The following is a 15,149-nucleotide window of genomic DNA, read 5'->3' as shown; positions in this document are numbered from 1 at the left end:
AGGTGGGAACCAACAACAGCTAGTTGGGTTGTCCCAACAGCTATATTTCATAAAACATAAAAAACAAAAATTACATAACATCCCTACTAGGCTGTCCTTATTGCAACTGTTAAAAGATTAAAATACCCTTATCTATATAAATATATATATATATATATATACATATATATAACTGATATATATAGTTATATATATATATATATATATATATATATAATAACAGGTAACTATATTTTAACAATCAAGGGAACCCATTTTGGAGATTTTAGCAAGGTACTGCTTCCAGATTTCACTTACTCTGGAAAAGACAAGCAAATTCTGTTACAGAAAGTGATTTTGGGAACAAAACTAGAGTTACGAAGGGAAAAGTGAAAACTAATGCTGATTATCCAAGCAGAAGCCCAGGAGTCTGAAGGACTGCATTACAGAAATTGACAATGATGCCCATTCAGGTAACCCAAAGCCGATAAATCAGTGAAAATTCTGTATGCATCTTCTAATTCAGCCTCTTGAATCTTGATGACTGTTGATCTTCCGCCACTATTTTTCTTAAGACGTAGAACAAATACATGACTCAATAATTTAGTATGAGAGTATTTCTTTTCAACTTGAGATATAACTCATGTGAACAACATATTCCAGCAGCTGCTCAAGATTCTAATCAACTTAAAGTTTTTGAAGTCCTAAAAAAATATACGAAACAATTTCTAGATGCCTTCAACGTGAACACCCGATGCTTCAAGAGGTGCATTGCCTAGTAGCTTCTTTAACAGCAGAAATAACAACACTAGAAGTCAATGCACGGGGCTCTGAAAACAAAAGGAACAATTTCAATCGATCTTGCTAACCAACCATCACATAATCCCTGAAAATTGAACAATAAAGGAGAAGAGGATGCACATGAGGGTAAAACAATTTCAAACCTCTTTTGCTATCATCTCATATGGGTATTATTTCAAAGAAAGAGAAAAAAGTTGAAATCAAGATCGAAACTAGCTATTGAGTTCAGCAATCGATTCATAAGGTGCAAAATAATTAAACCGAAGCTGAGATTTGAAAAGACTGCATCCAGGTAAGAGATCTTTTTTCATCACAAAAAATTCAAACAGTTAGCAGGACAAGCCCTTAGGGTGGTAAACTAAATAAAGGAAATGAACAGGAAAGTAATTAATAGAACACAAAGCAATCTCCTTCAAGACCTATTTCAGGACTTCTTGCTTTGCAATTTCTGCGATTCTGATAACTACCAAATCCTCATGCATTTCCAAAAGAGTGATCAAAGATGAAAATCTACTTCACATCAGTGTGCTGAAATACAATAGGATTTTCTCAAATGCACACCAACATACAGTTCTCACGAACAGAGTATCACTGAAGATTCAATTACAATTTACAAATAAGAATTTAATCAGCAATAAGACCAATGACGAATCAAAACAAATTGTCACAGCCATCATCAAATCCCAATAGTTGCAACATAAGCCACGAATTGAAGCATGAATCGAAAGAAAAACCCTTAAAAGGTATCGATAGAATCCAAGACATTATCAAAATCTCTAGACATACATTAAACCCACGATTCATCAACAAATTCCCAACTGTTACACCATGGACGAAAAAAAAAGTATGGATCGAAAGCAAAACTTCTAGCATCTCTTTAACTTCAAAATGAGCAAAAAAGAATTCACCTTGATCAAGATGAATGTTTGATCTCACTATTGTTCAGAAGGCGCTCAACGTATTTGCCGAGAATATCGACCTCCAAATTCACCTTCTGCCCCCACCTTCTTCAAGGGAATCACCACCTTCTGTTGCGTGTAGGCGACCAGCATGAAATTGAAGCACTCCTCATCGTCGAACACCTTCACCACCGTCAAGCTCGTCCCGTCGACGGCGATAAACCCCTTGGGGATGATGTACTGCAGGATGTCGCGCACCGCCCTGACCTTCACCCACAGGTAGTCTCCCTCGGCCTCCATGGCGACGATCTTGTCGGTACCGTCGACGTGGCCCTGGACGAAATGGCCGCCCATCCTGAAGGAAGGGAGGAGGGCGCGCTCGAGGTTGACGGCCGAGCCGGGGGAGAGCTCGACGAGGGAGGTCCTGCGCAGCATCTCCGACGAGAGGCCGACGGTGAAGCCAGCGGGGAGAAGGCCGTGACGGTGAGGCAGGCACCATTGACGACAATGTTGTCGCCGAGCTTGGCGTCCTCCACCACCACCTTCGCCGCGATCCTCATGTCGAATCCCCCCGACCGCGAGGGCCCGAGCGCCTCGACGCACCCCATCTCCTCCACGATGCCCGTGAACAGGCACCTCACCACCGTCGTCATGTGCCCTCTTCTTCTTCTTCTTATGTTTCTGTTGCTGCTGTTTCTTGAGGTTGGGAGAAGGCGGATTGATGGATGGGCGATGCGCTTTGGCACAAATGGGGTTAGTATGGAGAGAAACGATTTCTGTGTTCTTGGTTGGATGGCCGTGAACTGCACTTTTGCTACCTACTTGTATCTGGAAATTCCTATATTCCTGTAATTGCATCTAGTTTACTGAGTGTATTTATGCAATTTTACATTAATAAGTCTTGAGGTGGAAAAATAATTTTTTGAATATGATGTGAACAACGATTTCTGTGTTCTTGGTTGGTTACTCGTGAAGTTAATGCTGGTCTTTCTGTTGCAGATCATATTTTTTAATACTTTTGCTTTGTTGGCTTTGTCAGGCTGTGGGGAAAGTGCTTCCTCAGCTCAATGGGAGACTTACGGGCATGGCCTTCCGTGTGCCTACCCCCAATGTCTCTGTTGTGGATCTTACCTGTCGATTGGAGAGACCTGCATCATACGAAGACGTAAAAGCAGCAATAAAGTGAGTCATTCTGATTTGTTTTCTCATTTATCTTTCTGCTTTCTTACCCAAGAATGCACATAGAACCACCAAAATCATACAACGAAAGCACATATGCACTCATGGATCTGTATGTTACTGGTGAAATTATTGCACGAGCAATGAATGATTATCTCTTAAATGTTGTGCATTTTATATTTTCTAAAATAACAAATTTACTTTGTGTTTCTAGTAAAAGACATTTCCTTGTCGTATCTATGCCATTTTTAGATTGATTAAATGGCTCAAGGTGTTATTTCAATTGTCAAACTTCCTATTTAGTATGTGCTACTTCTGAGTTAAAATAATATGTTTAGAAAATGCTAAAACATCTGCGACATTTTATTTCTAATAAAGACATTTCCTTATCATTGTATCTATGCCACATTTAGTTTTATTAAATGGCTCAAGGTGTTATTTCAATTGTCAAACTTCCTATTTGGTATGTACTACTTCTGATTTAAGATGGTGTGTTTAGAAAATGCTAAAACACCTGTGACATTTTGGCTTCTTTCAATTTCATGGATGATTTGTGTGTTCAGTATGTTGCAAATTATCTAGATTAAAATGTTTAGGAAATGCTAAATCACCCATTACCTTTTGTACATTCAGAATGTAGCAAATTCTGTAGCAATGCCTCTATGCTAATGAACTGTGACAATCCAGGGCTGCTTCAGAAGGTCCCCTCAGAGGCATTCTTGGTTACACGGATGAGGATGTTGTCTCCAATGATTTTGTAGGTGACTCAAGGTAACTATTTAATAGCATATTAGCCTTTATTTAGGGCATGTTTGTGTGCCACCAAAAGAGTCTCCATGCAGAGTCTCTCTCCACAGAAACGAAGTCTGACCCACCCCCATTGGACTTCGTTTCTGCTGAAAAGAAGGGGCTCCCGTTGAAGCACAGGTCTCTTTCTTCACTGAAAGAGAACCCTGTGTTTCAACAGGAGGTTGTGGGGCCTCGTGCATTTCTGTGGAAAGCCTTCATTTTCTGTGGCACGCAAACATGCCCTTAGAGTTAGATATCTGCAGTCGGCTTCCTTTCTTTATTTATTATAGTAGTGTAATGACAACGATTGTCAGACAAAAACCATCCCAAAATGATGACAATCTATTGTTGACTGGGGTAACCTGTAAAGGTTGTGGATGCACTTTCTGTTTGTGTGCAGTCATTGTATAAGCTTGTTAGATGGGAAAAATCTTTGTTTAATATGTTAATATTGTTTTCAGATCAAGCATCTTTGATGCAAAGGCAGGGATTGGATTAAGTGCATCATTCATGAAGCTTGTCTCGTGGTATGACAATGAGTGGGGTTACAGGTACAGTTCTCGCATTCCTCGATATACTTGGTTTTCTTTGAATTGAACCATGATTGTATAAATTCTAAATCAGATGTTGTATCCTGACATCTACAAAATTATTCATCAAGGTGTTCTCGGTAAAAAGGGCTCCTCTTTTACTGAAGGGTTCCTATTTTACTTGTGAGACAATCAGTTGTTTGTGGCATGGCAGAAGTAGGATTCACGAGCACGAATCTTTGTGAATTATTATCTCCTGTTACTATGTGAATAGGTGGTAACAAGGATTCACATTCTTACATGAACAGTCATTCATCTGTTTCCACGGTTGCATTCCTCTCCTTTTTCACTATTCTTGGATTCAAGATAGATCGGAAAACACACCCTAGAAACAATTGTCAGATTGAAAAAAGAAAAATCTGAGCAAGGGCTTGGTTTTGTGTAACCAGTGTGGTCCTTATCAAGGATGGTGCTCAACAATTTTCCCGTTTCTCATCCACTCTCCAAACAGTACCTATGTACAAAAGTTCTCGTTTCTTGGTGGCTCTATGTGAATGGCTTTTAGTATGAAAAGGCAAGGACTTACAGTTTCAAAAGAGAAGACTGCAGATCAATCTGTTGTCTATCGTCAGTGATATGCTGTTGCTTATCTTGCAAGGATTCAAAGAATTTCTTTTGCCATCTAAATGTTTTTTTCTTATTTAATTTCAGCAACCGAGTTGTTGATCTGATTGAGCACATGGCCTTGGTCTCTTCGTCGAGGAACTGAGCCTTTGCATATATGGACTTAGATTGCTGAGGAAGAAGGGTTTTTCCAGATGCAATTTTGGTCGCTCTTAGTGAAAAAACACAGGGAATCAGTGTAAGTATTTTTCTGCGAAACACAGGTTTCAAATAACGGAAATAGAATTGGCATGTTGTTACTGGAGGATTCTTCTTCAGTTGGCTTCCATCTTTTTCGTGTAGTTTCTTGTCATTGTGAATGAGCTCTCTCTCTCAAATAAAAGAATGCAAGTCGTCGGAACTACCAACGATATGCTATTGAGAATGAAAGACACTCCACACTCTGCTGGTGGCACCCGTAAACATGTCGCTGTTTATGAAGCACACTTCAAGATTGGTGTAGGGGTATGTGCTTCTGTTTTCTGTTTGATTGTTCTCGATCTTTTCATTTAACCTAATAAAGTAACGGTTGAACCAGCAGTTTCTTAAACTTTGTTTGTGCAATGGTGCCCCAGTCAATCCCGAATTGGTAGCTTTTGCAAATAATGTTCCAGAAGCTCCTGTTTCACTTGTCCAAATTGAGGTTTGGAAGTGAAAACATATGTCAACGAAGTAAAACGAGGATTGTTTGAGTAAATTTTTCTTTAATTTATCTTTGATTAACGAGAGAGAGAGAGAGAGAGAGAGAGAGAGAGAGAGAGAGAGAGAGACTTCTCCTAATTTCAGTGGAAGAAATAACTGAATTCACCCTTAATTTTGTTTTCACTCTCTTGTACCAGTTTTTCTTTTTTCATTTTTTAAAATTTGAAACTTTAACCATTTTAGAAACTGAAATATCAACTTGTTAAACCAAAATTTTACTCACCTCAAATATAAATAATACTGGTAATTTTTTTCCTCTGACAAATGTGCTGCATCCACAATTTACTTTACAGGATGACTTCTCATTTGCCAAGTCGAACAAGTTCCAACAAATATGTTCAACTTGACACTCAGTATTCGTACCATTATTATTGAGATGCAAGTTCCAACAAAAATTAATGTCTTCTCATTAGTATTCGTACCATTATTTTGTTTGTGATAAAATGGTAAAAAAGAAGAGGGCAATTTCATTATTTTAAACATGATTGACAATGATAAACTTGCCTCAGTTGAAGGAGATGGTTGTTTGAGAATTATTTTATTAACCCGGTGTAAATTCTTGAAAGATGGTGTATGTTTGTAATAAACTTTAGGCATGATTTTGTAATCTTTTTTAAATTAAACAAATCACATCAAATTTGCACCAAACTAAGGTAGCTAACCCTACTTCGACTTTAGCGATGCGTTCCCTTTTATAGGGACAAAGTTTACACGCACAAAGAACGATGGAGTGTGCCATGATTTAGTTTTAACCAGAATTTTCACAAAATTTTTATTGGGCTTGGCCTACCGGATATCCTTTCTAAGTAGGGCTGTCAACGGGCTTACTTTGTATTGGGTACCCGATCCAATTTTCTGGGTATGAGCAGGGAAAATGCCGACCCCAATAATATTCAGGTCCACCGAATCCAACGCTAACAATATGAGGTCCAGGTTTGGGTCATGATTTTCTTATGGGTACCCAACCCAACCTGAGTAATATATATATATATATATATATATATATATATATATATATATATATATATAGAGAGAGAGAGAGAGAGAGAGAGAGAAGGGGGTAGGTGTCTACGCTTTTTGTGCCTACCACATGCCTAACGAGCTTTGAAAAGATTATTTCTATTTTTTTCTAAAAATCTGACCATGCATACGTGATCTACATGCTTGATTTTGTGGGAATCAACTTTTGGATCATCCGATTCCAACACTAAAGCTTTTATAAGATTAAAAAATCAACAGTTTACAATTTCAAAAAATAATCAATGCTTAAAAAATCATTTTTTTCTCAAAAAAACATGATCCAAGTGTGATTTTCTAGTAAATGGATCATGCAGAACACATCTCTATAGGATCAGATTTTAAAAAAACAACCTGAAAACCCCTATCCAAGTTCGGTAGGCACAAAAAAGGGTCAGGCATGTAGATATATATAATGTGTGTGTGTGTGTGTGTGTGTGTGTGTGGACGCGCGTGCAAATTATGTGGGTCCAGATATGCGATTTTATTTTTGTAACCTGATAGAACCCAGGCCCCGTTAATACTTTATGGGTGGGTCTGGGTCAACCCTGACCCGACCCATTGACATCTCTATTTCTAAGAAGACATGACCCCTTGGGTTTATACAAATATTATGAACACTTTCATAGGCTTGGATCTGTGAGAGGACCTGAACCAGGCAGGACAAGATCTGGGTTGCGGTTCAGATAGAAACAATCATACCTGGTAAAAATATGTATTTTTTGACTATCTTATAAAAATTTCGGTTCTTAATCAAATCTCAGTTGGACTTGGGTCTGGTTTATAAACTTACAACCAGACTCAAGTCCATCTTTATCTTGTGGATCAGGATAGCCAATGGAACCTGCCCAAGTAGGCCCAGTCCTAATACTTTAATTAGAGGAGAAAAGGTTGCTTACAAGCATGTAGGGATGTAAACAGTTCACTTTACAATAGAATGTTCGCTAAACGAATTCTAATTTGGATTAGGATTCAAATGGTGAAAAGCTCATAACGGATCTGATCTTTTACATATAAATGGATTTGGATATCCATCAAAATAAGATATTTTTGGATTCAGTAGCAAAAAAATCAAAACCATATCCTCATGGTTTTGGCTTACTAAATGCAACTAAAGCTCTGTTTGGGAACCAGTGTTGAGAGGGGTGATGATAGAGGTGACCAAATCAGTGGATTTGACATCCTTGAAAGGACGTTTAAATCCACTCCTTTTAATGTGGTCTCCTTTCCAACGCAGCTCTTGCGATCATTCCACGCAGAAGAACATCATGTTAACATAATGTTTACATACTTCCCCATATGAATCATCAAAGCTTCCTTCCACAGGGACAGTATGCAACAATAAATAGCCACTGATGCCCGGAACGCCTTATACCCCAGCAGATTTGTTTAGTTTCATCAACTCTATGAAAAAGCAGGATCCTTTAAAATGTCAAAACTGAATATGATATATTGAACTACATAAGCCATGTCACAAGGACACGGCTAAAGGGACGTGGGGCATGCCATTTTTTGTGCAATTTTCTATTAAAAATAGTATCAAGGGGACACTACACGGGAAAGTTGGAGCATCTTTGTGACAGTAAATAAGCAATGAGGAGAACTTACTGGGATCTGAATCATGGGGGCCAGGTGATGCCTCCGGATGATACTGAAGGGACATAATTTTCAACAAGGGGAAAAGCAAATCCCACACAGCTTCCATCATTCAAGTTGATGCGTGTCACTTCCACATCTGGAAGAGATTCAGGAACAACCGCATAGTTGTGGTTCTGCTAGAGATGTAGTGAGTCATTAGTGCAGTGAAAAAACTACTCAGTACTTGGGTTAGTAACCGAAGGACAGTTCATGGAAACATCTAGACACACACACACATAAGCGCATGAATCACCTACTCAGAGACCACTTGCTGGACCCTCTTAGCTGGGACAAACATACACACTTTAGTGGAGTAATACCATCTAAAAGGTGCGCATGCAACTTCCTAAAAGAACAAAAGCCAACAGCAAAGTAGACAAACAGGGATTTGATTTGATAATATACTAAATCATAATTTGTTGAAAAGCTGCACTTCAGACAATTGAGTACAGCAAGTGGTTTAAAAAAATGCATCATAGCCACAGCTCCAACGAGCAAGTGGGGATTTGATGTCACAATGTACTAAATCATAATTTGTTAAAGAGCTTTGAGCAATGCAATTCAGACAATTTATTACCTGAGCACTGATATCAACCCTCCCACTTTGAAGGTGGATGATTTCCCCCATGATGACCAAATTTCATTTTAAATGTTTTACCACTGAGAGCCTGGACGAGCAACTGGTGACCCCATGCATATGCCAAACACAGGAGCCTTGCCAATGATCTCTTTTACTGTTTTAACGGCATAAGGACCAGCTGATGGATCACCTGGACCATTGCTGAAGAGAACCCCCATCTGGCTTCATTTTAAGTGTCTCTGTAGCAGGCCATTTTGAAGGGACTACTGTGATTTTACACCGACATGATGCCAGGAGCCTCAAAATGTTATATTTGATCCCAAAATCATAGACAACAACCTTCCATGGTACACAAATTACAAATAAAGGACAAGGGCAAGAAATGTCAGTAATCCACTGTAGACCTAGTTCCAAGTACAATAAAATACAAAGTTATAGTGTTATAGTACCAACATGAAATTTCTCTGAACAGCTCCCATCATTGTTGAACTCCCAAGCTGCCTCTGTCTTCTCAACACATTCATATGGAGTTATCAAATCGATACCTGCATACCATATGCTACTTTTCTTTTAAAAAATCACATAAGCCTAAAGATGGGATATAAAGCTTTACCCAACATGGTAGTTCAATATAAGATAAACTTTTAATTCCTTTGCTTCGAGCCAACAAAAATAAAGTATGCATACCTACATCTTATCCATTATTTTGTAATTAAGACATAAGTATCCCTCCTAGAAGGACACCTATCTAGAAATTCACATATGAGCATTTTAGGGTGTTTTAAATGATATGCTGTGCTTAAAGCATCTTGGGATGTTTTTGATGTGGAATATGAAAAAATCTACAGTCCAGAAACTGACAGTAATTCGTTCTCGTTTCACACCAAATATGGACAGATTCTGACAAAGTCGCCAAATGAATAGAGAAAGCCAACTCCCACATATTTTCAACACCACCATGCTTGTCAGAAAATGGCAAACAAGGACAGAGATATGCCCATGTTTACGCACTTAAAAACTAGAAAATACAGGCAACCGGATGCCTATCCGCATCAGAAAAGATAGAGAAACACCTACCTCAAAGCAGAAGCAGAAAAAATAGCAAAAGAGACAAAAAAAGTTGTCTTAACTTTCCAACAAGACAAGAATCGCTGGATTCTGTCAAGGGATCACTGAGATAAGAGAGTCGGAAAGACAGATTGTTCTATCAAAAGAAAAACAGGGGACAAATTTCTGCTCTGTCTTTGGATGTAGAAAACGGGTATAAAATGACGGATCTTGGAAAAACACCCAAAAGAGCATAGAAAGGGCTGGACCTCAGCTTTCCAACAAGGTATAAAACACAGGCAAACAATGAACAGAAGCTGAGATACAGGCCAAATAGCAGAAACTATTAGGAAAAATAGCACAGTTTTTTGTGTGTTTTTCTGGCTTTTCGTGCTATTTTAGGCACCTTCAAGCAAGAATCTGAGTTCACACGAAAAAGAATAGAGAAAGTATGACGACTAAGCTTTCCTACGACACCAAGAACGTGAAAAATAAACACCTAGAATGGCAGGTTTTGGGTCCAAATGACACTTATTTAGCTTAGGCAACCTTAGGCTGTCATTCCAGTAAGGGTGACAACCTAGGTTGTCATTCTAGCGAAACGATCCAGATCCAATCTGGAATTGTTCCCTAGAACAACAGCCTGTACTGTATGGGTGACAACTCGGCCTAGATCCCATCTAGATCCAAACAGCACGGGCAACAACCTAGACTAGATCAGATCTGGATCCAACTATTCTAGATGACAACCTGGTTTGGATCTTATCCAGATCCAAATAGAAAGGGCAACAATTGAACTGGATCTTATCCAGATCCATTCAGTTCAAACGACAATTTGGGCCCAGATCAAAACTTGCAACCACAAGTAGGGTTCAAAACCAAATAGTAAAGATGACAAGTGAGTATAGACAAAAATGTACGGACGACAAGTGAGTTTGGGTGACCACCTGGGATAGATTTAGATTTAGATTTAGAATTGGATCCAAACGGGTTAAAAAACCTTGTTTTGGTCATTACTTTTGATCCTGATATCAGTTTGAGGTGATTTTTGGTGTGTTGAAAGCTTATGGTGTCTTCTTCAACTTCGCTTTTGAATGTAAAGCTTGAAAACATCAGTTTTTAAGCCTAAAATGCATTTGAAGTAGATCCGATAGTTTTAGACTAAAGACATCAGTATTTTGAGAAACCAAACATTTGAACAAAATTCATAGGACAATGATTGGTCAAAATTGGGGTGTCTACAACTTGATGATCAAGTTATTAGCTCTATACAAACATCCACATATTTCCAGAATTAGAGTCCTTTCAAGAGGAAAACACAAATAAAAGAAAGAAAACCTATTTCATCCATAGGATTTGAATCAATTAGTTGAGTCAAACCAAGGTCTAGCTTTTGGCCAATGTTGTATGTATCTTAGTGTATCATACGATACACACATGTATCTTGATATGAGTGTGTATCATATGTGTATCGTATGTATAGTATGATACAAGGCCGTATGATATTGTATTGTATGGTATTGTACGACTCGTATTTGGTGGACTTTAAAAAGAGAAAAATCAAGGTTTTAAGTTTTTGGGTTTTAAAGGGCTTTTGAGGGCCGAAACCCTCATTCATATAGAACATACTAGAGAGCTTCCCATGCACCCTAGGAGTCGTGAGACTATTTTGAAGGCCAATTTTTACGTTAGGGAGAGGGATTTCATGATTTCGTCAAGAGTGAATTTTCACAAAATTTTCACCCAAAAAAGTGGGTTAAAGTAAAAAATAACCTTATTTCTTACTTTTATTGAGTTCTTTTGGAGGAAGATGACTTCAAATGGTCTGACATGGCAATTGGGCACCTCGTGCAATGAGTGAAACCTGATTAAAAATCAAGTGCTCTTATTGCCATACAGTTTTTTCGAGTAGTATCTCTCAGTTCGAAGCATTATTTAGTAGAGACACGACAGAATGTTGCACCATGTCAAGGAATTTCTTGAATGTCGTAAAATCACAATGCCAGCAATTACTAGCTATCATGAGAGACAAAAAACAAGAGAAATAGATGAATGAAGCAGCAATGGGGTATGTAGAGCTATGGGAGGATGTGCATGATAAAGAAGAGCTCCCTACTTCTGATCCTAACATAGCATCAGAAGTAAAAAAAAATTGCAACAAGGGAAAGGGTGTGGTTGGTGGTGCCAGTAATAGTGTCGCGGGTACCAAAAGAAGAGGAGAAAGAGGAAGAATAGGGAGTTTCTCAAAGGGAGGTAGAGCTGCAGGCTCTATTAGGAGCTTTTCACCCCTTAGGACTGCCCTTGGGGTGCAGTCCGACATTCGTATTTCTATGACTTCTCAGTATTTAGTCAAGCTGGCGAATGTCGTGGTTGAGAGATGGTTTCATAATGCTTGCATTCCTTTCAATACAGCAAATTCATTTTATTTTTTTGTGTTATGATTTGTTTATAATTTTTTGCTATTTTTTCTATTTTTTATGATTTTTTTAGAATTTTACAATTTTTTCCAAAATTTATGCTTTTTTACGATACAATACAATGTGTATCTTATTTTTGGCCTGACTGATACGGGTTACGATACGATACATACAATCTTTCTTTTGGCTTCATCAACCTGATCATAAGTCTAGGATAAATATATAAATAAAAATAATATTCAAGGACAGTATGCTGAAAAATAGTCTACAAACCTGTCACATATGGATATGGGGATAAGGTCAATTTTTATGAAGTTTCAACTATGATCTAGAAATTAGTATATAAAGGGATGCAAAATGGGAGTCAAAATGGAGTATCCTTGTGATACAGCTAAAAACATATGGGAGGCCATATCTGTCAGGGTCTTAATTTTTTTAGTGTCACAGTTAGTTAAATAGTTACAGGAACATCATCTCCTTTCAACAGTATATGGTGAAATGGGCATAAAACCAGAAAAAAAGTGTATCTATCTCCAGCCAGTCTTAGAGATGAGAAAAACTCAACTGTATGTATCCAACCATGTACAGAGAATATAGCTATATAAATTCAGTACACGTACTTGTTCAAACACAAAAGCACTGCATGAGGTAAGGGTATAGACGACGTAAGAAAAAATAGAACGTCAGTCAACATAGCTCTGTGAATCCAGCAAATAATTCAGGGTATTATATTATTTCAATAGGAGTTTGAATCCAGTAAATAATTCACGGTATTGTATATCATTTCAATAGGAGTCCAAAGCTTACCAACAATATTCCATTTATGAGTCATCTCCAATAGTTCTTTATCAGTTTTAGATTCTTCTGTACTGATCACTCCTTTAAGACTTCCATCTTGTCTGAGTCTGCGTGTGATTGCATGAGTATCCACATCATCTGTTTGCCACCAAGCAAGCAGGTAAACAAAGTCATCATGGTCAGAATCCTATAAAAACAAAGTAATGACAATTTTCAGAGATTATATGCTTCAAACCATCAAAACTAGGATAGGAGGCTCAACTAGAAAGTCAAATTAACCAAGTTCAGATGCTGAGGAGCTAGAAATGGCTCAGCCTACTCATAAGGCCACGCCGTCTTACACAACTTGCGGAAATCGCATAAGCCTATTAAGCTACCAAAACTGCTTTAACGCGCTCGCTATGCAGCTCGGGCGACTCACCAAACCCCAAGCAAAAGCTGCCTGAGGCTCAACTTACACTTTTACTTGGCACAACACGTTCGCTACACAGCTAGGATGACTCACCAAACCTCACAAGCAAAAGCTGCTCCAGGCTCAACTTACACACTTGCTCGGCACAAGCCAAACGTAATGTTCTAAGCCTCCAAAGGTTGTAATCCAATGATTATGATTGTTCAATAAAGAGATGAAACACATCTTACGGAACAAAAGAAAGGATTCTAAGCACAAGGAACCATATCTCACATATGCCCATGATATTCTTACTGACTAGATATTCCTCAAGAGATTATGTACATCGCCAGTTTGAGGCACTGCAAAACAAAAAAGATGATAATTTGCTATAAGAATTCATAGAGCATGGGTTTTGTCGAAGATGGTCCACGAAGATCCGAATCTTTTATGGAAACGGATAAAAAAGGGATCATTGGAAGACCATCAGGGTTACCTGAGATGAGCAAGTCCGAAGAGAGAGAAACAGAAGAGCAAACGACCGCCCTTCTGATTCTCCCCTTCTTGGTCCTGAATCGGAGGGTGAAATCGAGCATAAACACAGAGTATTTGACTCTGCTGGCACAAGTTCATTTAGATAGGTGTATAAATTAATTTATGTACCATTTATATTAAGATGGATAGTATTGTAGTATGCTTGCAACCAACAAGTCATAATTGTTACCATTGAAACTAATATATATATATATATATATATATATATATATATATATATATATATATATATATATATATATATATATATATATATATATATATATATATATATATATATATATATATATATATATATATATACATTTTAATTATTTAAGAGCCAGCTTGAGCTCAACTCCTCTGACTCAGGTTTTTCGCGTGCTCAAGCTGGGCTCTATAAAGACGAGCTCAAGCCAGTCCTGAACATTAACGCGCCGAGGCCAAACAGCCCTAGTACTGCTACTGCCTCAGCTCCTTTAGAGATATTTTGTGGGGAACGTTTCAGTTGGATCCCACAATGAAACAGCCCAAACAAACTACTGAGACTCGTTAGAATTATATAGGTACAGTAATCAATATACTTGATCTCCAAGCTTAGCTCAGACGTGGCTCGCTCTTCTTTTTGGATGACTGGAAGAGGTCAAGTCCAATAAACCCGAAAGATTCAATGATCCAAATCACACAACACAAACTCTTATCAATTTTTTTTTAGGGAAACTCCTACCAAATTCCAAGATGACAATATAACGTTTAGTTTGAAACAACCGAGTTAAAAAACAGAATGCTTGTTTAATATGCACGAGCAAGGCCAGCAGTTAAGGCTATTAGGTAGGAGAACATATACAAAAGACCGGACAATTATGTCACATGGATACAACTGCGGATACGGCCATTTTCATGAAGTTTTCAATATGAATTGTATATAAAAAGATACAAAACCTCAGTTAAAATGGAGTATCCTTGTAACATAGCCGGACAACTAGGCTCAATTTAAGGTGTTCTTATAGTTGTGGGCAGGGTTTTCATCCTTTCAAAAAACGCAGGACTTCTACACGGTGTGACCATAAACACCAAATATATATATATATAAGGGATTTTCAGTTGCTTTTTACATGGGTTCCTTCTAATAAACTTTTATTAATTTCTCCGTTTTATCAACAGAGTTGATTTTCAGTCATATTT

General features: G+C 38.0%; 1 protein-coding gene and 2 pseudogenes across 1 annotated transcript; 1 reads left to right on the top strand and 2 right to left on the bottom strand.

Annotated features, from left to right (window-relative positions):
* Nucleotides 1-1,693: 1,693 nt before the first annotated feature.
* Nucleotides 1,694-2,537, bottom strand: LOC149819296 (riboflavin synthase pseudogene; annotated as a pseudogene).
* Nucleotides 2,538-2,722: 185 nt separating this feature from the next.
* Nucleotides 2,723-5,377, top strand: LOC149819295 (glyceraldehyde-3-phosphate dehydrogenase GAPCP2, chloroplastic-like). The gene is made up of 4 exons (XM_089985747.1): nt 2,723-2,861; nt 3,546-3,629; nt 4,109-4,198; nt 4,889-5,377. Exons 1-4 carry the CDS (start codon nt 2,764-2,766, stop codon nt 4,944-4,946), a joined length of 330 nt encoding a protein of 109 aa, XP_089841873.1. The 5' UTR covers nt 2,723-2,763; the 3' UTR covers nt 4,947-5,377.
* Nucleotides 5,216-14,063, bottom strand: LOC149819294 (carbamoyl phosphate synthase small chain, chloroplastic-like; annotated as a pseudogene).
* Between the last annotated feature and the right edge of the window lie 1,086 nt (nt 14,064-15,149).

The sequence above is a fragment of the Nuphar pumila genome, chromosome 13, assembly GCF_984573655.1.
Source record: "Nuphar pumila chromosome 13, dmNupPumi1.hap1.1, whole genome shotgun sequence".
In the NCBI taxonomy this organism is placed as follows: domain Eukaryota; kingdom Viridiplantae; phylum Streptophyta; class Magnoliopsida; order Nymphaeales; family Nymphaeaceae; genus Nuphar; species Nuphar pumila.
This window is presented reverse-complemented; position numbering and strand designations above follow the sequence as displayed.

What these genes read in the sequence shown, in the direction of transcription:
- LOC149819295 (XM_089985747.1), top strand. Translation starts at nt 2,764, where the DNA reads ATGGCCTTCCGTGTGCCTACCCCCAATGTCTCTGTTGTGGATCTTACC. An exon ending in GACGTAAAAGCAGCAATAAA is followed by an intron (nt 2,862 to 3,545) that starts GTGAGTCATTCT and finishes GTGACAATCCAG; the next exon opens with GGCTGCTTCAGAAGGTCCCC. An exon ending in GATTTTGTAGGTGACTCAAG is followed by an intron (nt 3,630 to 4,108) that starts GTAACTATTTAA and finishes TATTGTTTTCAG; the next exon opens with ATCAAGCATCTTTGATGCAA.